Source organism: Numenius arquata, chromosome 11 (genome assembly GCF_964106895.1).
Source record: "Numenius arquata chromosome 11, bNumArq3.hap1.1, whole genome shotgun sequence".
NCBI classification, from domain to species: domain Eukaryota; kingdom Metazoa; phylum Chordata; class Aves; order Charadriiformes; family Scolopacidae; genus Numenius; species Numenius arquata.
This window is the reverse complement of record NC_133586.1, coordinates 39,103,298-39,130,621: the sequence shown is the minus strand read 5'-3', so window position 1 is coordinate 39,130,621 and position 27,324 is coordinate 39,103,298. Positions and strand designations below refer to the sequence as shown.

The 27,324-nt window shown below is 58.7% G+C and overlaps 1 protein-coding gene across 1 annotated transcript; it reads left to right on the top strand.

Moving 5' to 3' along the window:
* The first annotated feature begins 202 nt into the window (after positions 1–202).
* On the top strand, positions 203–9,208 carry NDST1 (N-deacetylase and N-sulfotransferase 1). Its single transcript, XM_074155517.1, has 14 exons — positions 203–712; positions 1,321–1,803; positions 2,020–2,107; positions 2,274–2,428; positions 3,483–3,668; positions 3,987–4,115; positions 4,265–4,447; positions 4,676–4,772; positions 4,927–5,050; positions 5,547–5,721; positions 5,958–6,128; positions 7,046–7,155; positions 7,968–8,070; positions 8,189–9,208. The coding sequence occupies exons 1-14, from the start codon at positions 203–205 to the stop codon at positions 8,306–8,308; spliced, it is 2,634 nt and encodes an 877-aa protein (XP_074011618.1). The 3' UTR covers positions 8,309–9,208.
* The last annotated feature ends 18,116 nt before the right edge of the window (positions 9,209–27,324 follow it).

The window sequence follows — 27,324 nt, the reverse complement described above, 5'->3', positions numbered from 1 at the left end:
GCGGACAGCGAGGGACACCGGACTGCTGGAGGGGAGAGAGCCTTGCGCAGGCGGCCTGCTAGGATTTTAATTTATTAGTAGCATTCAGTTTTATTTTACCTATTTTTTTCGATTGGTTGGTTGCTTCTTCCCCTCCCCGGGGCTCGCGAGGGGAGGGGGCAGGCAGGGGAGAGGGACCCCACCTCGCCCTGCGGATGCAAGGATGACTGTGCTGGCCAGGGCCTGGCGGGGTATCCGGCAGCTCTCTCTGCAGATGGTGTTGCTGCTGCTCTTTGCCTTCTGCCTGCTCAGTGTTTTCATCTCTGCCTATTATTTATATGGGTGGAAAAGGGGCTTGGAGCCCTCTGGGGATGTGGTGGGGCCGGACTGTGACGAGCCCAAGGTTGCCCCTTCCCGCTTGCTGCCCCTGAAGACCCTCAAGGTGGCCGACTCCTCCCGCACGGACCCCTTGGTGCTGGTCTTCGTGGAGAGCCTCTACTCCCAGCTGGGCCAGGAGATCGTGGCCATTTTGGAGTCGAGTCGCTTCAAATACAGGACAGAGATTGCCCCGGGGAAGGGGGACATGCCCACGCTGACAGACAAGGATCGGGGACGTTTTGCCCTCATCATCTACGAGAACATCCTCAAGTACGTCAACCTGGATGCCTGGAACCGGGAGCTGCTGGACAAATACTGCGTGGAGTACGGTGTGGGCATCATTGGCTTCTTCAAGGTAAGGGGGTGTGTGAGGCGAACTGAGGCCCTGTGGCCAGGCTGGGTGTGAGTGGGGGCTCTGGGGTCCAAGTGCCCTGCAGGGACTGCACCCCACCTTGCTTTCTGCAAGCAGTCCGAGTTGGTGTGGAGCCAACCTGCAGCCTGGCGTGGGGTGCAGGCTTCTCGCAGAAGGCACCATCTTAGCCCTCTCCCTGTGGAAGGGTTGTGTAGCTCCTGGGTGTTTTGAAGGTAAAAGCACACCTCTGGAATCAGTTCAGTTGCTTTTAGCATCCCATTTCCCAGAAGTGACCCTTGCTGGGGTTCACCAAAAGCACAAGCAGGTATTTTACTCGGCAGCCCCCTGCCCTTCTCCTGCCCAGGGCTTGCAGCCCTGGTGGGCTTTGCACGTTGGACATTGGCAGGATTGGGTGTGCAAGTGGAACAAGGGTGCCCCATGCTCAGGAGAGGAAGGGGAGGGACCTGACACTTGGATCTCCAGGGGTGCTGAGCCACCTAGCCCCATGGCACAGCCATTGGTGCCCCTGGTGAGCCCCTGCCTGCACGTGTCTTTTGATGCCTCCTTCCCCAGCATCCTGTTCCCTCCAGCTCTCGTCTCTCCCTATGCAGGCCAACGAGAACAGCCTGCTGAGCGCCCAGCTGAAAGGCTTCCCTCTCTTCCTCCACTCCAACCTGGCGCTGAAGGACTGCAGCATCAACCCCAAGTCGCCCCTGCTGTACATCACCCGCCCCAGTGAAGTGGAGAAGGGAGTGCTTCCTGGTGAGGACTGGACCGTCTTCCAGTCCAACCACTCCACCTACGAGCCGGTCCTCCTGGCCAAAACCAAGTCAGCTGAGTCCATCCCGCACATGAGCGTGGATGCGGCGCTGCACACCACCGTGATGCAGGACCTGGGCCTCCATGATGGCATCCAGAGGGTGCTTTTTGGCAACAACCTCAACTTCTGGCTCCACAAGCTTGTCTTCGTGGACTCCGTCTCCTTCCTGACGGGCAAGAGGCTCTCCCTGCCCCTCGACCGCTACATCCTGGTGGACATTGATGACATCTTTGTGGGCAAGGAGGGCACGCGCATGAAGGTGGAAGATGTCAAGGTGCGACGGGGATGTCCTGGCTGGGCGGGCAGGGGATGTGTGGGGCTGGGTGCTCTGGGGTGCTGCAGGGATGAGCTTTCCTGCCCCTAGAGCATCCCCTGGCCCCATGGGAGCCCCTCTAGAAAGCTCTTGGAGACACAGGTCCTTGCCCTGGCATTTCTGCCGCCCCCAAGGCTGCATGCTTAGGACATCTTGCTTTCTCTCCTCCCTTCCCAGGCACTATTCAACACACAGAACGAGCTGCGCACCCACATCCCGAACTTCACCTTCAACCTGGGATACTCAGGGAAATTCTTCCACACGGGTGAGAAGGGCAAGGCCATCGCTTTGCCTGTTTTGAGCACAAACTGGTGCTCAAAGAGGCCGAAGTTGGGGCTCCAGGAGGGTCCTGGGGCACCCCACTCCCTGCTGTACCCCGTCACCTGGTCACTGAGAGTGCCCGGTGGTGATAGCGAGCGTCGTGCCTGCAGGTACCGATGCTGAGGACGAAGGCGACGACCTGCTGCTGTCCTACGTGAGGGAGTTCTGGTGGTTCCCCCACATGTGGAGCCACATGCAGCCTCACCTCTTCCACAACCAGTCGGTTCTTGCGGAGCAGATGACATTAAACAAGAAATTCGCTGTCGTGAGTAAGATGCCGCCGGCGGGGGGCGCTCGTGGTGGTGGGAGGATGGGAGAAGGGAGGCATAGATGCAGCAAGCAGCCTGGGTTGCCCATTCAACGGAAGACATCATCCATGTGTTGCCGCTGTGCCTGCCTGGCCCGGCACTGGGGACATGCGGGGGTCCATCCATGGGGGATGTGGAGGTCTGACCCATGGCTCTGTGGGTGGAAGTGTCTGTTTGGGTTGGTGTGTGCTGGGTTTTAAGGGAGCCTGGGGTTGGGTGCTCAGCCCAGCGTGGTTTGATGTGGTGCTGGGCTATGGTGCAGGATCCTGGAGTGGTGGCCATGTTCCGGGAGGCTCCTGCTGATGGAAACTCCCTCTGCAGGCCGAATTGTTGGGAACATGTTTGGTTTATAAAGCCAGGCTCTGACCTTCAGCTTGGTAAGGGGTTGTCCATCCTCTTGGACCGTCCTTACTCTGCCCTGGGTATAGCCAGAGACCAGATCATGCTGTGATCGACTGGTTTGCTCACAGCTGTCTTGAATCCAAACCCAGTAAAGCCAGACCCCGTAATAATTCAATCCTGTGGCCTAAGAGAGGGATTTTCAAGTTAATTTAAATTCATTGTCTGATAATTAGAGGTGCTTAATTAGAGAGAGACTGGACCATGCCTACTTGGGATGGGCAGTTATCCAGCTCAGAATTTCCAGGCTTGTTTATATCTACTGATATAAACCAATTTACAGTCCTGTGTAGATGTATCTCCTCCTTCTCCACAGAAAAGCTTTGCTGCTGTTGTTTTGTTGGTGACAGCAGAAATGGCAGGGATGAGTATGGTCCATGTGAAGCAGAGAAGTGAGTGTCCACCCAGCACATCTGCTGCTGAGCTTCCTTTCATGGAGACAGCCCTGGTCAGGAGAGGATGTGCAGGCACAGCTCTGCCCTGGTTGCTCTCCAGAGACATGAATTGACTATTTCTAGTTGGGAATGGGTAGTCCCTTGGGGAGAAATTGGTTTGGGACGATGTGGTTTTGGAGGCTCCATGGTCACACACTCCCTGCTCTCTTCTCTGCAGGAGCATGGCATCCCCACTGATATGGGGTATGCTGTGGCCCCCCACCACTCAGGCGTGTACCCTGTCCACGTGCAGCTGTACGAAGCTTGGAAGCAGGTTTGGTCAATCAAAGTGACGAGCACGGAGGAATACCCCCACCTGAAACCTGCTCGCTATCGCCGTGGCTTCATCCACAATGGCATCATGGTAGGTGGCCAGGCTTTATCTCTGGTGCTTCTCTCCACTGTCTTCCCCCACCAAAATCCAGAACCTCAGTGGATGGTTTCTGGCCAGCTCAGATGGCTGAACTGGAGGGGGCTGTTCCTTCTGCTCATCCTGCATGGGGGAAGCTTGTGGGAGGACCCTTTCTTACTTCTCCATCTGTCCACCTCCATCCCTTCTGGGCATCAGGATTCAGGTGGTGAGGGCCAGTGACACCTGAGGGGTTGAGGATCCCCTTTTCATTTTGGAGGAGGAAGGGGACCCAGCTCTGGATGCTCCATCCATGTCTTTCTCCTGCCCCAGGTACTCCCCCGGCAAACCTGCGGCCTCTTCACACACACCATCTTCTATAATGAGTACCCCGGTGGCTCCAGTGAGCTGGACAAAATCATCAATGGGGGTGAATTGTTCCTGACTGTGCTCCTCAACCCCGTGAGTACTGCCCTCCGGCTGCCCAGACAAGTCCTCCGGTGCTGCCATGGGCAATGTCCCTGACGTCTTTGGCCAGGGTGGTAGCCGTTTGCATGGGATGGCTGCTGGGTGAGGCTCCACTAACCCCTGCTCCGTCCTCTCCGCTTCAGATCAGCATCTTCATGACCCATCTGTCCAATTACGGCAACGACCGCCTCGGCTTGTACACCTTCAAGCACCTGGTCCGCTTCCTGAACTCGTGGACCAACTTGAAGCTCCAGACGTTGCCGCCCGTGCAGCTGGCACAGAAATACTTCCAGATCTTCTCTGAGGAGAAGGACCCGCTGTGGCAGGTACAAGCCTGGAATGGGGGGAATAGGAGGCATTTCACCTCTTTGTGGTTCTGTGGGTGGTGCCAGGAAGGAGTTTGCCCAATAGGGCTGGAAATAACCCCAGTCTTTGCCCTGCCTGCTGAGCAGCATGGCCTCCCCACGTGTCTGCTCAGGCTGGAGGGGGCTGAGCAGTGGTGTGTGGTCCTGTCCAGGCTGCCCTGTCTCTAATCCTTCTCCCCTGCATTTCAGGATCCCTGTGAAGACAAGCGTCACAAAGACATTTGGTCCAAAGAAAAGACCTGTGACCGATTCCCAAAACTTCTCATCATTGGGCCTCAAAAAACAGGTGCTTCCCTTTACCCTCAGTGCTGTGACCGTGCTGGGAGGCTTGCCGGGTCCCCCGTGCACTCCCAGAGAGCCTCTCTCAGCTCTCCTGCCCTGAAGCAGAGCTCGGAGGGAGGTTTGACCCAAGTCAGCTCCCACTTTCTTTCTGTCCAAAGGAACGACTGCCCTTTATCTCTTCCTGGGGATGCACCCAGACCTGAGCAGCAACTACCCCAGCTCAGAGACCTTCGAGGAGATACAGTTCTTCAACGGACACAACTATCACAAGGGCATCGACTGGTAGGTCTTCCCACTGCAGGGGCTGAGCTGGGGGTGCTGGTTCCTTCAGGAACCAGAGCAGCGGTGCCGTTAGGCTTCTCATCTGTCTTGCAGCCACCAGGCTTTTGGCAGAGGGCACCTGGGTGCTGCAAGATGGGACAAATCCCACACAGGCTCTGCCCTGTGCCTTCAGGCCATCACACCACCATGGTTTATCCCTGAGATGTTGTCCACAAGGCAAAGGCCACTTGCCAGGACTCAGAAGTGTCCTTGGCAGAAGCTGGGCTTGTGTGCATCTGCTACCCCCTGGTTTTGGGGTCTGCCTGGGGAATCTGGTGAGGCCTGGCCCTCCAGAATGCCTGGAGGGGACTGTGGAGTCCCAGGCAGTGTTTCAGACCCGGGGGGACCCTGCAGGGTTAGTACGTGGTATGGAGTGTCTGAGATGTCACCTGTGAGGGCGAGTACTGGGGACAGCTCGTGGTCCCCATCCGCCTGCCTCACACTATGCCTCCTCCAGGTACATGGAGTTCTTTCCCATCCCCTCTAACACCACCTCCGACTTCTACTTTGAGAAAAGTGCCAACTATTTTGACTCAGAAGTGGCTCCCCGGCGAGCTGCGGCCCTGCTTTCCAAGGCCAAAGTCATCACCATCCTCATCAACCCTGCAGATCGAGCCTACTCCTGGTATCAGGTGAGCTGCCTGCCTCTGCCTCTCCCCCGGCTTGTGCCACCCCGTGGGGTGGTGGGGCCAGGGGCTTCCCTCTTGTCAGCTCGGTCTGGGAGATGGGGTGGCTGTGGGCGCTGCACTTTTTGGCTGAACAAGATGTGCGAGACCACAGCGTGGTGGCCTGGGAGACATGGTGCCTCAAGGGCAGCCCAGGATTTGGGTTGCCCCAGGAACAAACCTGTCTCGCTTGTTCCTGACAGCACCAGCGAGCTCACGATGACCCGGTCGCCCTGAAATACACCTTCCATGAGGTGATCACGGCAGGACCCGAGGCTGCTCCGAAGCTGCGGACCCTGCAGAACCGCTGCCTGGTGCCAGGCTGGTACGCCACCCACATCGAGCGATGGCTGAACAGCTACCACGCCAACCAGGTAGGGATGGGAGCACCCCAGTCCTACAGCTGCAGCACCCCAGGGAGCCCCCATCACCCAAGCAAGGATGCCAGGGCAAGGAGAACTTGTGTCCAAAGTCAGCTGTGAGGTGCTCCTGTGGGAGCTGCTTTTCTTACAGCCTAAAAACCACAGTGGGGAAGAGTAAAAGTACTTGGGGAAGGTGCAGAGGGCAGACATTGTGCAAGAAGGGAAGCTTTGTAGTGTGAGGCTGGTGATGGATGATGCACAAAGATGTCCTTGTTCCTGTCCTGGGCAGGTAGGTCCTTCTGCTGGTCCTCTGGCAAAGCAGGGTTGAAAGGGGGCTGTAGGGTGGAGGGCTGTGAGTGGCTCTGCAGGGGCACCTATCGCTCGCCTGACACTCTTGGCCACAGACCCCCGCGGGGCTGCCCTGTCTGGTGTCACCGTGACATCGAAGCAGGACAAAAATAGCTGCCTGTGGTTGGAGCTGCCTGCGGGGGAAATGGGGGCTGGATGCCAGCCCGGCTGTGACCCGCACATGGAGCACTGCTGGCAGGGTACGGGCCACGTCGGGCCATTCTGCTCAGTCCCTAAATGATTTTTCCACCGTCATTTAACCTTATAAAGTCAATTAGCTGTCTGCTTCTGGCATAATTGCTGTAATGCAATCCTGGCTGGCCGTGGGTTGGGTGGCTGTGAGCCGAAGCTCTGATGTTGTCCTAGATGGATCCTGGCCCTGGCTTTTATTTGCATTTAATTTTCCAACACCCAGTGTAAGTGAACACTGGGGCACGTTAACGTTCAAAAAGGGACCCTGCGCTGGCTGTGGCAAATTTGGCTCCAGGATGGCAAAAGGTGCAGCGAAGGCTTTGCTGTGCCCCAGGAGAACAGGGCTTGGGAGGCAGTAGGACCTCACCGCCCTGCCTTGCTCCCTGCAGATCCTGGTCCTGGATGGCAAGCTGCTCCGAACGGAACCCGCCAAAGTGATGGAGACGGTCCAGAAATTCCTCGGCGTGACCAACTTCATCGATTATCACAAGACCTTGGCGTGAGTCCTTCCCTAAGCTTTTCCTTCTCCCAACCTGCCGTTGCTCCTGGTACAGCCCCCAGCCCTGGGACTCACTGCGGAGCTGCTGCTGGTTTTGATGAGACCAAGGTTTCACCTGAGGCCAGAACAGCAGCTTCTCGTTGCTACGACCTACTCCAGGGTAGCTGCAATCAGAAATAACGTTCAAGAAGCAGCCTGCTTTGCTGTGCTTATCCAGGCACTACGATGGGGATGGTGGTGTCACCCCAGGCAGCCCAGGAGCAGCTCTGGGCTCCTGGAGCGGGGTTCAGGGGTACATTCATGCCACTTGTGATTGTGTTGAGCCCCGGCACCCCGGCTCCTCATGGACACGCTTCAGAGCAGCTCTTGCTGCTGGCCATGTGGCACCTCCACGGGTGTCACCTTGCAGATTAAAGCCCACCATGGGAAGCAGGAGGCTGCAGAGCTTCTAAAACCAGAATAATTTACCTCTGCGCTGCCTGTATACGTGGCTGCTCTGAGTCTGCACCCAGGTGCCCTGGGGCTCCTGAGGGCATCCAGGGCCAAAGGTGCTGCAGAAAATAATAATTAAGCTCAGGTAGACCCCTGTGCTCCCTCAGCAGGGTGATGTGGTGACAAATGAACCCTGGGTGGCTGCTTACTGTGCAACTGTGCGGGGAACCTGTTGTACCAGGGGGTCGATAACGAGATGTTAGTTGGGCTGTGGATTAATAAGCGGTGGAGAGGTGCCCCTATGCAGGGCTGGGCAGCAGCAGGGCTTGTTGGGCAGCGTGAGGGAGCAAGAGGGGTGAGGTAGAGCTCTTGCTTCGCAGGTTTGATCCAAAGAAAGGATTCTGGTGTCAGCTTCTGGATGGAGGGAAGACGAAATGCTTGGGAAAGAGCAAAGGGAGGAAGTACCCCGAGATGGATTCGGATGTGAGTATGGAGAAAACCTCCTGAGGACGGTCCCGAGTGGGGCCGGGGGGCTGTGCAGGGGCCGTGGGCTCAGGGCCGGTCTCCCTGACCCTCCCTCTCTGTTCTCTTCCTGTTGCAGTCGCGCGCCTTTCTGCGGGACTATTACAGGGACCATAACATAGAGCTCTCCAAGCTCCTGTACAAGATGGGGCAGACGCTGCCCACCTGGCTGCGGGAGGAGCTGCAGAGCACCAGGTAGCTGCCGCCCGCTGCCCCCCCAGCAATACCGGAGCGGGGACAACCCCTGCACCTGGTGGGACCTTCCTCAGCAATATCCGGCCGTGGCCTTGGAGGGGACACCCAGGAGCAGATGGTTGTGCTGGAGGCTGCCCCAGCAGTGGCCGGGCTCTGCGGTCCCCGTGCTGCCACCTCTCCACCTACCCCACACCTGTTTCTCTTCCATTTTATTTTTTTTTCCTTTTTAATTCCTGGGCTTGTCGGTGACGTCCCTTCCCGCCTTTCTCCAATGTGGGGAAGTGGCACAAATTCCCCCTTTCTCTGCCCAAAACTGGCCCTGACTCCCCTGGGCCTGAGGGCAGCGGCAGAGCCATCCCTCACCTCCTGGTCTGAGGGTGGAGGAGCTGCTCTGGGCACATTGGAGTTGACTTTGCTGAGCTGGAGAAGAGGAATGGAGCTGGTGGAGACCCAAAGCACAGAGGGATCTGGACGCGCTCCTGCCCTCAGCCTGGCAGCAGGAAGCAGGAGAGTTTGCCAGATTCCCCTGACACCTACTTGGAAAAGCTGCGAACAAGGCGGATTTTTCTTTTAAAGACTCGGGCACGATTTCTTTCATCATCTCTGTTGGTTTTCAAGCTCCTCAACCTCTTCCTCCCTCTCTGTGGGCGGCACGGTGGGATGATGGCCGAGCAGGAGAAGGGGCCGGTGTCCTGGCCCCCGTGTGCTGGCCCCAGCACGCTCCTGTCCCCCCCAAGACCCCTGTTGCAATCTTGTACACGCGTGGTGTTTCCTGTGGTAAAGCCGAGCGGTGCCCGAGGTCCCCCGGAATGGCCCTCGGGGACAGGGCAGACGTTGAGATAATAGCAGTCGGAAGGATGCTGAGAACTTTGAAACTCTTGAATATTAAAAACAAAAGTATTTTAATAATGTTGGGCTGTGGGAGGGTCGGGGGTGGGTGGGTGGGTGGGGTATCATTTGGTTCCCATTTTGCAGGGGGTTGTTTTTCTTTGGTGCCAGAATTTGTACCTAAACCCCGAGGGTTTTATTTTACGTGGTCTCTTTGGTTGTTACACGTGACGTGGACGAAGGTCAGTGGGGAAACGGGGGACACCTTTCCCAGTCGGAGACATGTCTTTATACTTGTGGTGCTGTACCGAGCTGCAGCCTCTCCCGTGCCCCGACCTGTCCCCTGGGTTTTGCTGCCGGGGCTGGCAAACGAGACTGAGACATCACATGTTTACCGGGATAAGGGCCTAAATTTCCCGTCGGATGGAGAGGATGCGGGATGGTCGTGGTTGCCACCACTGGAGGTACCCGGGATGCTGCTCTTGCCAAGGATGGAACATGGGGATGGAACGCGGTGTTTCACCCTGGGAGACGGAGGGTCCCCGTTGGCAGCGGGGGTTCCCACTCAGCTATATTTTTTAGGAGCCCCCGTAGCCAGCGTGGGGCCATGGTGGGGCTGCACCTCCCCTCCGTGGGGCCGTGCTGGGAGACACCCCCGAGCGCTGCTGTAAGGTCCCGTTGAACCAACTGCTAATAAATCAGGGGGGGGAGGGCTCTGGTTTTACTTGCTGGTTGTTGGCTGTTTCTCTCCTCGCTGACACGATCCAGTCCTCCTCCCCAGGGGGTCCCATCTGCCTTTGGGGGCTTTCGGGCCCATCTTTTGGGGGGATCTGGGGAGGAAGGGGGTGTGTGTGGGAGCAGCCCTCCGTGCACGAGGTGGCAGCAGCCGTCTAGTCCTGGATCCGGCCGTGCTGAACGGCTGCCCATGTCCTCCTCTTCCCGGGATGGGGACTGCAGCCAGCACCGACCATGTTAGCACCAGGGCAGGGATTTGGGGGAACCGGGGGGACTCCCATTTGCCTTCTCCCCCTTGCCCAAGGGTAGGTAGCCCCTTCCCACCAGAGCCTGCCTGCCCCTCTGCTGCTGCCTCCCCGCCGTCTTCCGCCGCCCGGCCCCTGCAAAGCGCTGGAGGAAACGAAGACGGAGCCTAATTAATCCCAGACGGGTTTGTTTGAACCTGTCGGAGTGACAAATGATGTGCGGTGCGGCAGGAGCCGCCGGACGGAGGAGAGGGGGCTGCAAGGGGAGGGTGGTGGGCTGTCTGCCTGCCCCCGCCGAGCTGCCTGCCTGGACAAGGAGGCACTTTTTAATTTTTGGCCATGCTGGAGCAAAGCCAGGCCCTGCATCCTGTGCCCGTTGCCCACCGCTCCATTCCCGGTGTCCCTGAGCCTGGCAGAGAGCAGTGTGGCTGTGCCCAGGCTGGCCCCCATCATCCCCATCCAGCCTGGGGTGACACGCAACCCCCCCGGGCTCAGCCCTGGGCTGCCCCAGGTGTGACCAGCTGCTGCCCAGCTTGGCCCGGAGTTAATTGCTTGTTAATTAATGGGGTCAGGAGCACAGCTCAGCCCTATGCGATGGCCCCCGTGTACCCAGGAGGATGAGGAGGGCTCTGCCCTCCCACGGCGACAGAAGAGCCATGGGGGAGGAAGGCTCCATCCCCCTTGCCCCTGGTGCCTTGGCACCCGTGATGTTTTCTAGCTTCTGCGTCTGCCGAAAATGTGCAACTCGGTGAAATCCTTGCTGGGCTGGGCAGGAGCCAGGGACCGGGCAGCTGTGGCCAGCACGTCCCTGGGGAGAGCGGGAGCCCCAGCCAGTGTCCCCACTTGGGGCTCAAACCCCGCCGTGCCCCAGGGCTGCTCCCCCTCCCCAGCCGGGGGATGCTGGGGCTGTCCCTGCTGCAGCCTCACCCTGCAGACTCTTGTTGGAGACCCCAAGGCAGCTCCTGCCCGGCTCGGAGACCCAGGGGGGAACTGCATGGGGAAGTGGGTGGGAAGCAGCAGCCTCCTGTGGGGTCCCAGAGGTCTCAGAGCTGAGCCCGAGGCTGCTCCAGGCTCGCCGCAGCCCCAGCCTACAGGTAGAACCGTGGTGGCCATGGTGAGGGCTGGCTTTCCTGGCCACAACAAGCCACAGAGGGGTCCGGTCCAGCCCCAGGGCTGCTCTCTATACCGCGATTCGTCCTGCAGCCATGCCCTAACACATCCTGTATCCACATCCTGACACATTCCATGTCCATGCCCCATCACGCCCTGCATCCTCCCCAGCTGTGCGGGGATTTGGCGGTGAATCCCCTCTGCAGACGGCAGCAGGAGGGATGTGGAGCCTGGCACTGCCTGGGCTCTGCTGTTTGCATGGGGCCAGGCAGACCTGGGCATGTTGCAGCCCACCAGGCTGGCTGGGAAGGATGCTGGCAGGGAGGGATGGAGGCAGGGAGGGATAGAGGCAGGGAGGGATGGAGGCAGGGAGGGATGCTGGCAAGGAGAGATGCAGGCAGGTACTGGAATGCAAACCCCCATGGGGGAACATTGTGCCTTCCATCGTCTGGTGAGCAGAGGAGGTGGTGGGACAAGGAAAAAAATCATCTCTTGTAAGACTTGAAAGCCTTCTCCTGTGTTGGCTTCCCAAAGCAGGAGGAGGTGGAGGTGCTCGGCAGTTTTTGGGTGGGATGGGTTCCTCCTGCAAGCACTCTGTGCTGTGTCCAGCCTTTACAGCCTGCTGAATCTTGACATTTAAATCAAGCTTTACAATGAAACTTAGCAGAAATCAGAATTATTTCACTCAAAAAATATCTATACCGTGGTTTTATGTTGGAGAAATCTCGCTGTGACCCTCCCCACCAAGCTGCCGACCTCCTGCTTCTGCTCCTCCACAGGGGTACATGAAAGGGGCCGAGTCCGGCAAGCACGAACCTGTCCAAGACCTCGGCTCTGAAAACCTAGGGAGGGAGTCGGAAAGGGCCATGGAATCTGCCCTCTCACAGGGAGAAACAAGAGTGGGTTTGCACCCTATAAATAACAGAGATCACCGACAGCGGAGGAGCCCCTCGCCCCCCCCGAGAAAGGCATCCCCAAACCAGATGGCTGGAGGTTAAAACCAGATGACGCAAATATTTCACACCGTGGCAGGATTGTGAAAGCGGTGATGGCTTCGCCTTCTTCCGCAGCCCTTTCCTCCAGGCTGGGGACCTCCTCCTGTGGGATATTGTCACGGAGATGGGTGTGGGTGTGACAGACCGGGACCTGTGTGGACGGGGAGGTGGCAGAGGTGCTGCTGGTGGATCTCTGGCTGCGGTCAGGCTCCTGCTGGGATGATGGGACCTGCTGGGATGAGGGTCAGATTTGGGGCAGCCGAAAGCCTCCAGAGACCCCGTGCAGCGTCAACCAGCAGTGCTGTGTGCCAGGAGGGGACAGTGGCCCTGCCAGCCCCACCAGAGGGCTGTGTCCCTTCACGTGATGCCTGCAGCTGCTGGGACATGACCTTGGCTCTCCAGCCCTGGCACTTACTGCATCCTTGTCGTGGGACCTGTTACCAGCGGGGGGGCGATGCCTAAGCTGGGGGGGACAGTCTAAGTCACCAAGTCCTTGAATAAGAGCCATGCAAAATATTTCTTCTAATGCCTCTTGTGATTCTGAAGTGATATGTTTACACTCTGCGATAAAATAATGCTAAATTCTGGTGTCTGAAAAATGTCAATGTATTTTTATTATATGTTCGTCTATCCCTGGATTACAAAGCTGATAGAAATCTTTTTTTTGGTAGAAGTTGTACATTTTCCTGTAAAGATTTATAGTTCTTGTTTTGAGGATAAAAAAGTATAGAGCGTCTTCGATACATTAGAAGACATTTATATATAGGGTATTTACAACGCCTAAGAGTGTAAATATGAATTGCCCACTTAAATGTCACAGCCTAAATCAGAAAACACTGGAGATGTAAAATAGACTTGAAATGTCAAAGGACAGATGACAAAAAGGTGTTTCTTCTACCCGAGAAAATTGTCTTATAACCACTTTCCATTAATCCTGGCTTTCCTGTGGCTGTAGTTAACCCAGTTCTGGGAATGGTATTTGTTTTAAAGAGAAGATGTGGTGATGGGCAGCTTGGGGACTGTAACCACATGGGGCTCCCCTGGGAGCCAGACCCCTCCAGCCCCATGAAGCTCCTGAGGTGGTGTCCCCCTTTGCATCCCCCTCATCCCAGCCCCACATACCCCCTTCCTCCCCACCTGCCAGCCCCCTGCTGCCATCCTGCATCCCACCGCCCTCCCACAAGGCGCCTTTGTCCCTTCCCACACCGTTTATTATTAAAACCAGGTGTCGGAGCGGCTCCGAGTCCGGGAGGAGCCAGGACCGCTTCCCGGGGTTCTCGGGGCAGGGAAGCATCGTGTTGTCCCAGCACAGGGGATCCAGAGGGGGATGAACTGGAGGGCAGCTCCAGCTCCCCGAGGAACAAGACTCTGCGCTCCGTGACTTTCTTGAAGCCGGAGCCTGCAAGATCCACACCAAAGGGGTGTCCCAATGTCTTCTGGCTCCTAACGCAAGTGCTGCTGGCTGGCAAAGCTCGAACAGAGTGGAAAAAGATAGGGGCTGATAAGGTGGTTCTGGATTAATAATGCAGGGGACAGCTGGGAGGCAGCTGGGAGGAGCGAGGCCAGGCCAGGAGGCTCAGGGCAGCCTGAGGAACGGCTGCGAGGTGATGCTGAGCCCTAGAGACAACCAAAGGCAGACGTTAAATGAGGCTCCAGGCACTGAGTGTCTGCAAAAGGCAACAAGATGTGAATGGCTCGAGCTGTCCTGGCAGCTTTTCATTCAGCAAACCCAGCTTTGAGCCACGTAAATGCAGATACAACTTCTCTGGGCTCAGGGAGCGACAAAAATCATGACGCTACCAGCACATTCCCACCACCAAGGGGCTGGCACTGCCATGGAGGTGTAACTCAACCCACGTAATATATAGGTTTCAATCATTTTAATACTTTTCCTCCTCTTTTTAAGCCCTTCAGGGACTCAGTGCTGTTTGTTTGCTGATGCAAAGCTTGCTTTTGGGATGCTGCTTGCCCTCTCGCCTGCCTGCTGGCCCCAGGCAGGGATGCTGCCTCCCCTAAAGACCTTGGTGCTTCCCAGAGCATCCCCAGCAAGTCCCTGTCCTTGTCCCTCACTGGACAGTATCTGCAGCTCCTTTGCGGGGCACTTGGGGAGCGAGAGAGGAGAAACTCAGGAGCCAGGGCTGCTGGAGGGGTTTTCCAGCCCTAGGTACAGAGGAGGGAAATATTTAAGGGTTTCCTGCTGTCGAACATCTGGGTTGAGTTTCACGCTGATCCCTCCCCCGTGCACCGTGGGGGTTGCTGCTGCCGGGGTCGCTGGGACTTGGAGAGCGGTGACATGGGTCTGAGTGCTGGGACAGGCAGGGAAGAATGCTTAGGGATGTCTTCCCCCCTTTGCCCTTATGGAGGGCCCATCTGAGCCCCCATCTTCCCAGCCCTTCCTCCACAGCTCGGTGTGAGCAGCAGCCTGGGCTCCCTGCAGCCACCCCTGGGACCCTCCGTCTCCTCGTCCTTTCCTGCCACCTCCATCCATCTGCCCTCACACGGGTTTGCCGGGATGTTTTCTCCCCACTGTCCCTTTCATGCAGGACATTGCCTCCATCCTTCCTTACCCTGTGTCCCACAGGGCTGGTGGCCACACGGGTGCTGTGCGGCCACAAGACAGCGCCACAGCCAGACCCCACAGCAGAGAGGGGACAAGCCAGGGCTCAAAGGTGGCTGAAGTCCATGGAAACCTTTGTGGGGGGGTTGTGGACTGGTGTGGCGAGCTGGACCCCCACTCCAGGCTGCTGCTGCGATCTCTTCCCTGGGCCACACACATCCATATGGATATTTATACAGGATGGGAGCAGAGCATCCAGCCCCACGTGGCCATGTGCCTCCCTGTGCACCCCCCCTCTCCCAAAAGCCATACAGACCCAACACGAATCAAACGCCTCGGAATGAGCCAGAATAAATATTTTACGGTAAATTACCAAGGCTAATAATTATAAAAATCTGTACTTATGACCCGGAGCCAGGGGAAGATTTCCAAGCAGCTGGTGACCACATGGGTGATTGTCCTCCCCCCAGCTCCCTGCCCGGGTTGATGGACCCCTCCCCACTCGTGGGGAGCAGCCCAGGGGTAGGGACGAGGGGGGTCTGGGGGTAGGTGTCCTCTCCTGGCTCTGGTGCTGGGGTTGCTGGGGGGTCTGTGAATCCCCATGGAAAGGCTAGAGACAGAATTCCTCCAACGGTGATTGCTGCTGGGGTTTGGGGAGGGGACAGCATGGGGAGGGGTGGCTCGGCTTCCTGCCCATGCAGCCCTGCTCTGGGAGCCCTTGGGGTTATCTTATTGCTGAAGGACTTGAGAAAGACAGCATTGCAATGGGGGGAGAGGCTGGGGAAGGGTGAAGGAGAGAGGAGGAGGAGGGACGGCCCTGGCTGTCTATGGGGGTGGGCTCGTTTTACTCATTTGACTGCTCAGAGGTGATTTTTGGGGTGCAGTCACCCCTCCTCAGCTAGCAGTAACCACATCTGCCCTCACCCCCCAGGGCTGCTGGGATGGGATGGTCCCTGGGGGGGTGTCCCAGATCTGGCCATGTGCTCGGGGCTGGATGAGGCACGTGCCAGGCGAGCATCCCCATCCCCACCTTGATGGGGACTGCAGCCCAGGGAGGGGACCCAGCAGAGGGTGTGGGAAGCTGTCGCTATTTCTTTTCCTCCTTTCTCCTCCTCCAAGCATTAGTTGGGACAAGCACAGTGAGAATGTGGACATTCACCCCGCTGGCATCTCTCAGCCCCTTCCCTCTCCTTGCAGCCCCTGCTGTGACCGTCACCATCACGGCTCTCTGCAGCCCCTCTCCATCACCCTGGCCACCGCCTTGGCCCCGTCTCCCTCCAGAGCAGTTGGAAAGAGGGGAGATTTGAGCAGCCTAACCCCACTCATCTCTCCCCCCTTCCCCCAGCCTTTTCCCCTTCCTCCCTGCCCTGATTCAGAGAGAAAAAAATAATCGGCTGGATTTCAGGTTAGCACCCGGCTCTCCCTCGCTCGGCTCCTCAGGGCCGATGACTCAGACAGTCGACAGCGGCGGCATCCGCGGCTCCGGCCCCGCTTGGCTCCACTCCCACCCGTCACGGCTTCAGCAACAATGGTGTTGGCCTTGAGCGAAGTTTAGGCAGAGCCTCGGGCTCCCTCCGCACCCCACGGGGCTTGGTTTCGGCTGGGAACGGGGTCAGAACAAAGAGGGAGAAAGCAGGGAGGGAGTGAAGGGGGGGACCCATTGCTTGTTCCAAGCTTGGGGTGGCTTGGAAGTTCTTGGTGAACACCGAGGGCTGAAGGGTGGTTGCTGGAAGTGGGTGGATGTTGCCAGCCCTGCATCCCTCCGAGTATCCCACCCAAACACCCTCAGTGCCGAGTAGCCTCAGGGAGAACATCCAACCTCTCCATTACTGGGGGTCCAAGAGGGACCGGAGATGCCCCGTCTAACCTGAGAGCTTCGATATGCTCCTGGGGGGATATGGCCCCCTTGGGACCATTACCCCCCATCCCCTGGGACGTTCGGGTGAGCTGACCTGGGCTCGGCCCTTCCTCCGTGTTACTGAGAGACGTGCGCAGGCGGCGGCAGCCCTTGGCTGAGCGCGGACCTTGGCTTCCAGCGATCAACAGGAAACGGGAGATGGATTTCTCGGCAAACTGGGCTTTCCATAAACAGTCTGAGGGGCCGACCCGCGACGGCGGGAGCAGCGCAGAGCCAGGGCTGGGCTTTACAGCTGTTTATCACATTTTTCTGCTCTCGTTTCCTCCCCGGCTCGGCAGCTCAGGGTTCCTCTTCTCCCGTGTGCAAGCTGGGGCCAAGTTGAGCACTATCAGATGGGCTGCTGCCATTCCCAACCTGATGTACCCGGGATGCTCCCTTGGAGCAGGATCAGGGCAGGCAGCATCCCATAGGTCCTATGTCCCACTCAGCCTGGGTGCAAGGTGTCAGGGTCCTCCCCCAAATCCTTTCCAAACCTTAAACCCAGCTCCTGTTGGGCTCCCTTTGCTTTGGAGCACATAACCCAGCTCCACGGTGTTGGGGCTCCACGTCCGCCCCGGGCCAGCCATTAGCTAGCCAGACCTCACCGGCACACAAGCCTCCAATTTCTCGGCAATCAGGACTTAAGAAAATACAAGCTGACCCCAAGAGGTGAGAGAGGACTTTGGGAGGGGGGGCAATGCTGGGCTCTGCGCCTGCTTCTCATTAGCAGCAGCTTGTTCAGCGTCGTCCCCGCTCCCCCATCCCACCCTGGTGAGCTCGGCGGCTCCGGTATTTCCTAGTGATGGTTTGCCTGTCTCAAACAACCATGAGATGAGAGATCTGGTTGTAGAGCATCCCTTTATCCATCTGTCTGTCCCTCCAGGCAGGACAGAGCTTCTCCATACCCGTGCACCCACTGCGACCCATCCTGGCATCCCCGGGCACTGATCCTGACCCAAGAGGTAGCGTCAGGGGCTGCCCCCATCCCCGTCCCTGTGCATGCCCTGTCCCATGGGACAGTGGGGACTGTGTTTTCGGGTGGCGGAGGTCAGTCTGGGGCGGTGGGGTCAGCTGGCAGCGTGGGCCCCGTTTGCTGAGCCGAACAAAGGGGCTTTCTTTTGGCGCAGGGTCGGGGGGGAGCGTGGCCTGTCTGGAAACGGAGGCGCCTGCGTCAGAGGCAGACGGCGGCAGGACGGGGGGGTCTTCCAGAGGGCAGGAAAAGCAGTGGCGGCGGGGCTGTGCCGGAGCCCTCAGGGAGCTGCCAATGGGAGTTTTGCAGGGGCAAGACCTTGGGACCCTCATGCCCCAGCCCCAGGTTGCCCACACCCGGTGGCAGGAGGATGCTGGGTGCCTAGGGCCAACGCATGGCCACCATCCTCACCGCATGATGCCATGGGAGGCAAGCAATGCTGCCATTCCACCCCACAAGCCAACCAACCCCCAGCTTCGCAAACCATATTTTTATTTTTGGCTCTGAGGTGCACAAAAATGCCCCATGGAAAGGTGAGAGCGGGCGCACGGGCGGACGTTCAAGCAAAGAGCGAGAGACCTGGCAGAGCACCAATTCTGGCAGGTCGCTGTCGACGGCAAGTGCCAGCCGCCGGCTCCTCCCCAGCGTGCCAGGTACAGCCCCAAACCTGCCCACAAAAGCAAACCTCGCGACCCACCAGAACACAGGCAGCTCTGTGGAGCCCTGCAGGCGCCGCTGGCGCGGCCGTCCGTGCGTGTTTTGGCACCGAAACGCACATCCTATACTCCACGTGATGGATGTGCAAGAAAATGTGTTCGCCTGCGGAGAGGGGATGTGGATGGTGGGATGGGGACGGGAGCAGGGATGGCGGGGGGAGGTGGTGGGGGGGAGGGGGGTAGGTGGGATGCTCAGATATGGGGCTGGCCAAGGAGAAACGCTGCCTGGAAACGGGCTCGGCTGGACCGGGGCTGCGTTTGGGAGGAAAGCTGGTATGTGGGTGTGTTGGTGCATGAGGACGTTGGGCCAGGGAGTGTGTTGAAACAGAAGGGTTTGATTTTTTCATTCGCAATGGCTTTTCTGATCTCTTGGAATAGAAAACGAAACGTTACCAAAAGGGGAGGGAAAAAAGGGAAAAAATCAGCACTTAACCGTTCCTTCCCACCCTGAAAAATCCCCTTCGCTGTCACATTTTTTGGCTTGCTTGTTTGTTTTTCAGCCTCGGCATGAAGCTGTTCCTCAGAGGCTCTCGTGTCCCTGTGCCGTGGCTCTGCCGGCCCCAGGCTGGCAGGTGGGGATGGCTGTCAGGGAGCTGTGCTGTGGGGATGCTCCCAGCCAGGGATGTGTCAGCATGTGGGACGACGGCGGTTGCATCGCCCGGTGTTTGGAGGAAGGAAGAAACCTCAAGGCTGTAGCTCGGTGCCCAAATGTTACAGGAGTGCAACTAAACAGTGCCTGATCATTCAGCAAGGGATGCTCATGCTTGGGGACCACGAGCTGGTACCCCCAGCCCTGCATCCCAGTCCTCAGCGGGAGCAGGTGGGGGTTAGCACAGGGGCAGGGGGGATGCTCCGAGGGTGATTCATGCCATTGCACCCAACCTGGTGTCACAGCACGGTTGTGGGGTGGGAAGCTCCTGCAAGATTCACTTTTGCAGCCATAAATCAAAAGAGCAGCTTGTCTGTGGGCCAGCTCTCCCAGGGAAGGATGCTTTCAGCCCCAGAGGGCTTTTGGGGTTCCACCCCAGCCCCTCTGCGGGTACAGGCACAGGAGAGGGCTGCGGGTGCCAGAGGTGCTAAGCCACATGTGGGTTCCTGGCACAACTTGTGACCCTGCCTGTCCCTGGGCAGCAGCCAGCAAGGATTTGGATCCATATCCCTATTCCCCTGGAATTTACCCCCCAGATTCCCACTTTTTATTCTTTCTGGCAATATTTGTTTTAATTTGTCCCTGGTGAGGTGTTGGAGCCTGCGGAGCGGCACGGCTGGAGCCGTCCCAGCTATAGCCACTGCTATCTCACACCAGCCACCACGTCCCCTGTGCAGCCCTCACTGTCCCCTCTCATGGTGCAAGGGGCACCTGGGGGGGGTGTGTGCAGATGCTGACAACCCCCCGGGAGGGTGCTGGGCCAGCCTACTCCAGGCATTGCCCCGTCTCCACAACTTCCCAGCTCCCCGCCAGCTCTGGGAGCGCCCCGAGCCCCAGACCCCACTGATTAGAGACGTTTAACATTCCTCCCAATGCCAAAGGGATATTTTATCAGCGGCTTTTTTTTCCTGCAGACTATTTTCTTTTCATGAAAACATTAAATGGCCTGAGAGATAAGGAGCAAATTTATAGCAGTTCACACCGAAGCAGCCAAGACACTGGCAAGGAAAAAATGCCTTCCCTCCCTCTACCCGCCTTCCCTCGCACGCTCCCCACCCCAGCCGCTTCCTCTCATTCTCTCCAAATTCTCCTGACTCCCACGACAAGCTCAGCCGCCCGGTCCTGGCTCTTCCTGCCCCACGGCAGAGCTTGCCGCAAGGTCGCCCACTGAGCTGGTGACACAAGGAGGTACCGGCACAGTCCCGCTCATCATCGCCCCAGGGATGCTCGTGAGGACTGCCTGCATCCCGGGGTGATGCAGCCCTTTGCCTAGAGGATATACAGCCTGGATCCATCTTCATGCCAGGGCGCCTGGATCCAAGCTGTGCAAAGCCTGCCTCGCCTTAAAAATGAGCAGGTCTAAAACTGGGTTGATGTTAATTGTGGGTCTGGGTGAGACCTGCAAGCCCTCCCCTTCCCTCCCCCAATAAAGCATCCCTTGTTCCATCCCTGCCGCTGGGAGCTGCTCAGCAAACCAGCCCTGGGGCTCACAGAGCTGTAATGTTTAACTTACCAAAATCTGCAATAAATTTTCCTAGCGGCCCCCAATCAGCTGGCCCCCGTCTGCCAGCGCTGCAGGTTTATGAGCTCTGAAGAGCTATAAAGGCCTTTTACTGGCTGCGTTTTTTATTTCAAATTAGAGTGTGACTGGATAAACACCGGACAAAGTACCGATTTACCGGGCACCCTGTGGAGCGCAGGGCTGGGGGCTTGGGGACAGGCCGAGCTGTGGCCCTGCGGGATGGACAACACGTCCCTTCACCCTGGCTGAGCTGGGCTGATGCCTCCTCCTCCTCCTGGCTGGCGGAAAACACAAGGGCTGGGGAAGGGGAGCCTGCTTTGGTAGCCCCCATGGGTGCCTGGGCAGGGGATGGGCTCCACCGAAGGGTCCCAGTGCTGAAGGGCCCACCCTATTTGGGGAAAACAGAGCACATCGGCACTCCCCTCCTTCTCACACCCCGCTTGGAGGTTTGCTGCCAGCTGATGTCCTCTCCTGCCCAGAAGGTCAAAGCCAACATCACTTCTATGGGAATAAGGGAGGGAAGCAACGCCAGGGACCCTGAGTGCCTCTGTCCCATGTTGAGGTGTCCAGTGGGCTCTTCAGGGAGCAGTGCCAGCCACCCTCTGTGCTAGGGACATGGAGGTGTCCCTTCTCCGCTTGCAAAAGTGGTGTCACCCCAGTTTATGGGCAACCACGGTCTGTCCCCAGGTGCCATGGAGTGAGATGGAGGGGGGAGGAATGAATGAAAAGCATGAAGACACCCAGACCAGATATTTTCCAGCCCTCCCCTGCCGGCACCTTGGCTGCTTACTGCTTCTGGGGATGCTCTTGTGTCTTTGGGGTGCGAGCAAGGAGGAGACAAGCTGCCAGCCCTCCCCAGCCCCTCTCTGCCACCGCTAGTCACAGCTCTGAGGGACAATGGGGCTCTGCTGTGTCCCCAGGATGGGAGGGCTGTTCAGGATCTCAGATCCCCAGGGATGGAGCGGCTGTTTTGCCCCCCCCTTCACGACAGGGACACGCAGCATGTCCCAAAAATAGGGGTACCCCCTTTCCTGGCTTCGAGTTTGGGGGGTTGGCTGCTCTTTCGGAGAGACAAAATCATTCGGGGGGGGGGGGGGGGGGGGTGACCCTGGTGAAGCCGAGCAGTTTTCCAGACTGTCATTAAGGGTTACCCCCCCAACAGGCAGGGGTGTGGGGGCAGAGGGGGTGCTTGCTGTTGCCTCCAGCCCCCCGGGACAGACACCATGCCCCGGAGCCAAGCGCGGGGCTGTGCTCCCAGCCGCTGTGAGCGCTTGAAGAATATAGGTGGTTAATGCCTTCAGCATGTATGAAATATCCCATATGCTGGGAAACAAAAGGGGCTCTGTGCTATTAAAGTTTCATTTCCCCACTCCCCTCCTCCCGCCCCTCTCCCCCCTGTTCACTCTGCCCTGCGCGGCGCGGCTGGAGGAGAGCAGGCGAGGAGCCCCGAGCTCTGCTGGCCCCCAGCTCTCCCAGCCGGGACCCTGGGGTCCAGGCACGGCAGGGGGAGTGTGGGCTTGACCCCCCCAGGCTCAGCTGGAGTACATGGAGAGCAAAGAGCTTTGCTTCCCCGTGGGAGAAAAGGGAAGGGGAAAGAGGTGAGCATGGCGAGTCCGAGCATCCCTGGGCTTACCGGGTTTGCCCTGGGGTCCGTGGCTGTCCCAGCAGGATACTGGCTGGGGATGGCACTCGGTGACAGTGGGGGCAGAGCGGTGTCACAGAACACACTCCTCCGGCACTGGCATTGGCAAACTCCAGGATGGAGGGGTCTCCCAGCAGAGCGGAGGGTGGAGGTGGGCTTCCCCGAGACCCCTGTCATGTTTTCCCCTGCACAGGGGGGGGGTCTTTTGGTTCCTCTGTCCTGCCCTGGATGGGGGTACCTCCCTGCCAGCATGCAGCCTGCCCTTGGATGGATTTGGGGATTTGAAGGGGGGAGCAGCCCTTTTCCCCAGGATCCCTCAGAGCTCCTGGGGAGAGGATGAGCTGCCGTGCCGGGGAGAGACAAGGCAGGGAAAAAAGAGGGAGAGCAGTGCCAGGCAGAGGGCTTGGTGGCAACAGAGCCAACCCAGGGAGGCAGCCCTGCACCCCAAGGGGACACAGGCACCCCATCAGTGTCCCCTTGCAGGGACAGCCCTTCCTCATGGCTGGACCCTCAGGGATCCATGGGGTTTGTCTCCCAGGGCTGCTGGCGCGGGTCCCCCAGGCTCCCGAAGGAGTTAAGAGAGGGGAGGAAAAGTGGAGAAAGAAAACAGAGGGTTGGGAGAGAGCGGCTCGGTCAGGGGCTGTTTGCACTGGCTTGGATGTGTCCTCGGCGTGTTTATTCCTACTGCACAAGCACTTTTGCCAGAATGAGAACCAGACTGCTGAGCACGCTGCACACACACACACACACCGCTTCTGGTGCTCATGCATGCACAGCCCCATCCTTAAACGCTTCCCAGTCGCACCCTTCCTCTTCCACCTCCTGCACGTTTCCCTCTGCATTAGGAATCGCATGGGGACCCCGCCAAGGAGTGATGGCTGGTGGCCGTGCCCCGGCCTCGGGGACCCCTGGAGCCCAGCCGAGCTGCTCTCCTGCCTGCCCCCACCCTGCCTGTCCTGGCCGGGCTTGCAGCCTTGGGCGAGCCGGATGGGAGCAAACCTTGTGTCCCAAGGCCACCAGCCTGCTGTGCCGCTGGGGCCAAGGCCTGGGAACGGGCATGTGCTGGGGTTTGGCTGCTTTCCTGAAAACATACACCCCCTCCCCAGGATGCTCTTTGTTTTCCATGGACCGTCCCCAAGAGCTGCCTGTGGGGCTTGGAGGGTCCAGACCCTGCGCTCGGGTGCACTGGGTCCCTGTCTTCTCACTGCGCTGCTAAAACGTCCTTGGTGGTGGTCCTGGTGGTCCCCAGGCTGTGTGCATCCATCTCTCCTCTCAGGTCCCATCCTGCCTCTCTGGGATCAGGGAGGATTGAGGGACTGGCCAGGGCTGTGGGTGCAGGAGATGCTCCCCCTCTCTTAGCAGCACTTCCCTGTTCACCATCTGCCTCCTCCAGGCTTTAGAGCTTCAGTGGTGCCTGGTGAGGGGGTCACAAGGGGAGGACGGGGCTGTCAGGGCTCAGCAAACCTCATCTGAGCCTTTGACTCTGCCATTGACCCTACCATTGACCTTGCACTTATGCGTGGGCAAGTTGTGTGCTGTGATCCTGGCAGCCCAGGGTCGTGGCCCCTCGTTTGTCTGCTCGGGGACAGCTGGGGGGGCTGCAACAGTGGCAAACACGGCTGTGAAACCGGCCAGGAGCTCACTCTGCGCCGGCCCCGGGATGGCCCGGGAAGCTCAGCAGCCCCTGGACCCCGGGGGAGCTGAGATGCTCCATCTGTCTGTCTGTCACTCATCCCAGCTCAGGCAGCCCCGAATGTGCAGAAGTTGCTTAAACTGGCTTTTCGAGCCCCTGTGGGTTTTCCTGCTGAGTTAATGGGTCATGTTTTATGTCTGTTGAGGCTGAGCTCCCCGGGGCTGACGTGGCCATGGGATGAGCCCCAACCCCGCTGCAGGGGGAGCCCCAACCCTGCTGCAGGGTGAGCCCCAACCCCACTGCAGGAGGCTGCCTTGCCCTCCCCACCCGGGGCAGGTTTTTAGCACAAGAGACAACAGGCGGCTCAACAGCCGGGGAAGACCCCATCCCCACTGTGCTCGCCTCCAGGAGTGGGATCGTGTTCAATTAGCATTCGCCATCAACCCTTCCCCCTCTCCCCCCCCAGCCCCAAAAACATTTGGCAGTATCACTTGGGAAAGGCGTGAAGGCGCAGTGGTGCCAGCCCTCCCTCCGGCATCTGCTACTGGGGCTCTGCGGGGAAATTCAGGCGTGGGACCTGCCGTGCTGGTGGCTGCACAGCCGGGATCATTCCCATGGGATAGATAATGAAGGTGAGATGCCCAGAGCAGGCAGCGATGTGCAGAGTCGAGGGGGCTGGGAGCTGCCCGTACCTGACCGGCTGCCTTGACTCTCTGTGTGTCCCAGGGGCTGGAAGGAGCCCCTGGTTCATTGCACAGCCCCATCTGGGTTTATAGTAGCAGGGATGGGCTTCTCCACCCCAGCTGCCATCAGCCCAGAGCTTGGTCTTTAAGGTCATCTTCTCTCTCGGACCATCCCAGATTTTGCATTTTGGTTGAGTTTTGAAAACTTCAAGCTGCAGTTTCATCCCTGGCTTCCCACAGCGATCTGCTGGGGCTACAGCTGACCGCCCTGTGTCCTCGAGCAGTGGTGACCAGGGGTCCCTGGGGATAGTCACCCACCTTGGTGGCACCTTGGGCTTTCACTGGGCTGCAGCCAGTGGGACCTGGGATCTGCAGCACTTGGCAAACCTGGTGCTTTTCTCCCCAAACCTGCATGGAGAAGGGCCCAGGACAGCTGTGACAGCCGGGCTGGGGCTGTCCTCATTCCCAGAGATGCAGCAGCTGAAGCTGAAGTCAGGGTCCAAGATAAGCAATGGGCAGGACAGGCTGGGACCTGCCCCATGCAGGACCACGTCATGCAGCCAGGGCAGGGGTGGCTCCCGGGGTGGTCTGGATGGGACCCCCAGGTGAGACAGCCCTGTTAGGGATGATGCTGAGGGGGTAGATGGACTTCCGAACCCCGCCAGGAGGGCTGAGCAAGGTCAGTGTTGCTCAGCTGGAGTGCACAGGCTGATGCCCAATGCATGTAAATCCCCATGGAGCATATGGGTTTGCTGAAGCCCCCACACCAGCCTGGGGCTGGGAGGTGGTTTGAATGGTGGGAGGAGGGAAGAGGGTTTGCTGAGTGCTGTAACCTGACTAAAGGCACTCCTGGGATTCAGGTTGGTGGAGTGGGTGCAAACACCCACCAGGGCTTCGTACGGGTTTGTGCTGGGGTACAAATTGCATTTCACCCCAAGTTTTCACCCCATTTCACCCCTGGCCTGCATCGTGCTGCCCTCCAAGGGACTGGTGTCCCCCCACCAGCCTACTGTCCTCTGCCCCAGCCCACTCTCAGCCTCCTCAGTGCCTGGGAGCTGCCCAGGGTGACTCCTCTCCTCCCTGAATGTGGAGGGACAAGGACATGGTCCAGCTGTCCAGGATGCTGCTGTCCTCCTCTTCCCTTGCTCTGCTCATTGCTTTAATAAGGACAATTCCTCTGGTGCCCCGCAGCCCCCGAGCCATCCCCAGGCATTTCTCCCTGCCAGCTGTGGGCAGGAGATGAGGGCACAGCTCGACGTGGGCACCCCTGTGCCGGCACTGGCAGCCCCATGTCCCCACAGGCAGACCGGGGCATTGGGGACCGCAGGGGTTGCATGGGGACAGGCACTCAGGAATGTTGTTTTTTCCATCCCGGTTTCCGTCAAGGTAGTAAATCAGGGCTGCAAAAAGGCTTTTGTTTTCCCCAGCGTGCTGCCGGCTGCCGTGCCTGCCAGCCCCGTCCTCGCCTGCAGGAGCCAGGATGCAGCCATCCCTGCCCACACTCCCAGGGCTCGCTCTGGGGACAGGGTCCATCCTGGAGACCTGTCATGCCAAGGGAGGTGACCTGGCATCTCCTTTCTCATCCTGGTAGGGATTTCTAGGGAAGCAATCACATCCCAGTTCCCTTGTGCCCCTTCCTTTGGTGCTGGACCCTCACAAAGAAACCTTGGCCACTGAGGAGAAGGTTTTTCTCCATCCATCCTGCACATCCCGGCTGCATCCCTCCCGTGCCATCCCTTCCCTGCTGGGAGCCATCCCAGTCTCCTGTGGAAGGATGTCAGGGTGGCACAGGGTGACACGAAGCTGGCCCCAGCCCTTTTATGCTTTGGGGTTTAGCAGTGGGGTCCTCATGCAGGGGGGTGTCACCCCACATAGCTTGGCTGTGCCTCCCCCCAGCACAGGGCTCAGCAGCACATCCCAGCCAGGTACTCGTGGAGCCAGGGGAGGCGGAGGGGGGGCAATATTGGATTGCAGCAGATGGGGGAGTGTCTGGGCACAGGGTGGCCCAGGCACAGCTCCAAATGACACCGGGTGACAGCTACACCGCAAAGATGTCTCCTGTATCAGCTGCGGAGGCAGCGCTCCCTTAAAGAAACACCAAGCCCCCCAGGGGCATGCGGTTGCCCTTGGGGGATGCAGCCGACCAGGTTCCTTGCCCCATGTGGTGCCACAGGGGAAGATGCCACGGGGAGAAGGTGCCATGGGGGGAAGGTGCCCAGCTCCCCCAAGGGGACATTCAGCTGCTGGCACAGGGAAGGTGTGAAGATCCCCAGATGTATAGGTTGCAGCTGGGCTATTTTGGAAAGGGACGGAGCCGATCTTGTGACCGGAGCTGGGGACTGCAAGTCTGGACAGCAGGGTCCTGCCTGAGTGACAGCGACCCGCTGCCTGACCTCGGGGAAACCCGAGAGACCCCGCTGTGTTGGGGACAGCTTTCGCACCCCTTCCCTCCCCCGTCCCGGCTTGTTTAATGATGATGAAAATCAAGCACTGGGCAGCGATATGGCTGGGGACAACACGGGAACCTGGGGACAGAGCCCAGGCTTGGTTGCAAATCTGTCCCCAACTTTATGGCATCCCTGTGGCCAGGCCACCCGTGGTCCCCAGGGCTGTCCTGGAGGTGCACGCCATTTTTTTACAGCTGTGTCACCTGTGTTGTGGCTGGGACAAGACCAGCCCAGGCCACCGCGGTCCCCCGGGTCCCCTGGGTGTGTGCCGGGAGCAGACGGAGATGAAGATTTTCTGCAGGCCCTGTCTCCCTCAGGCTCGGCAGCCTGAATGCCAGCAACGCCTGCCAAAAATATTTGTGTGGGAGGTGGAAAGTTAACTTTAGTTTTC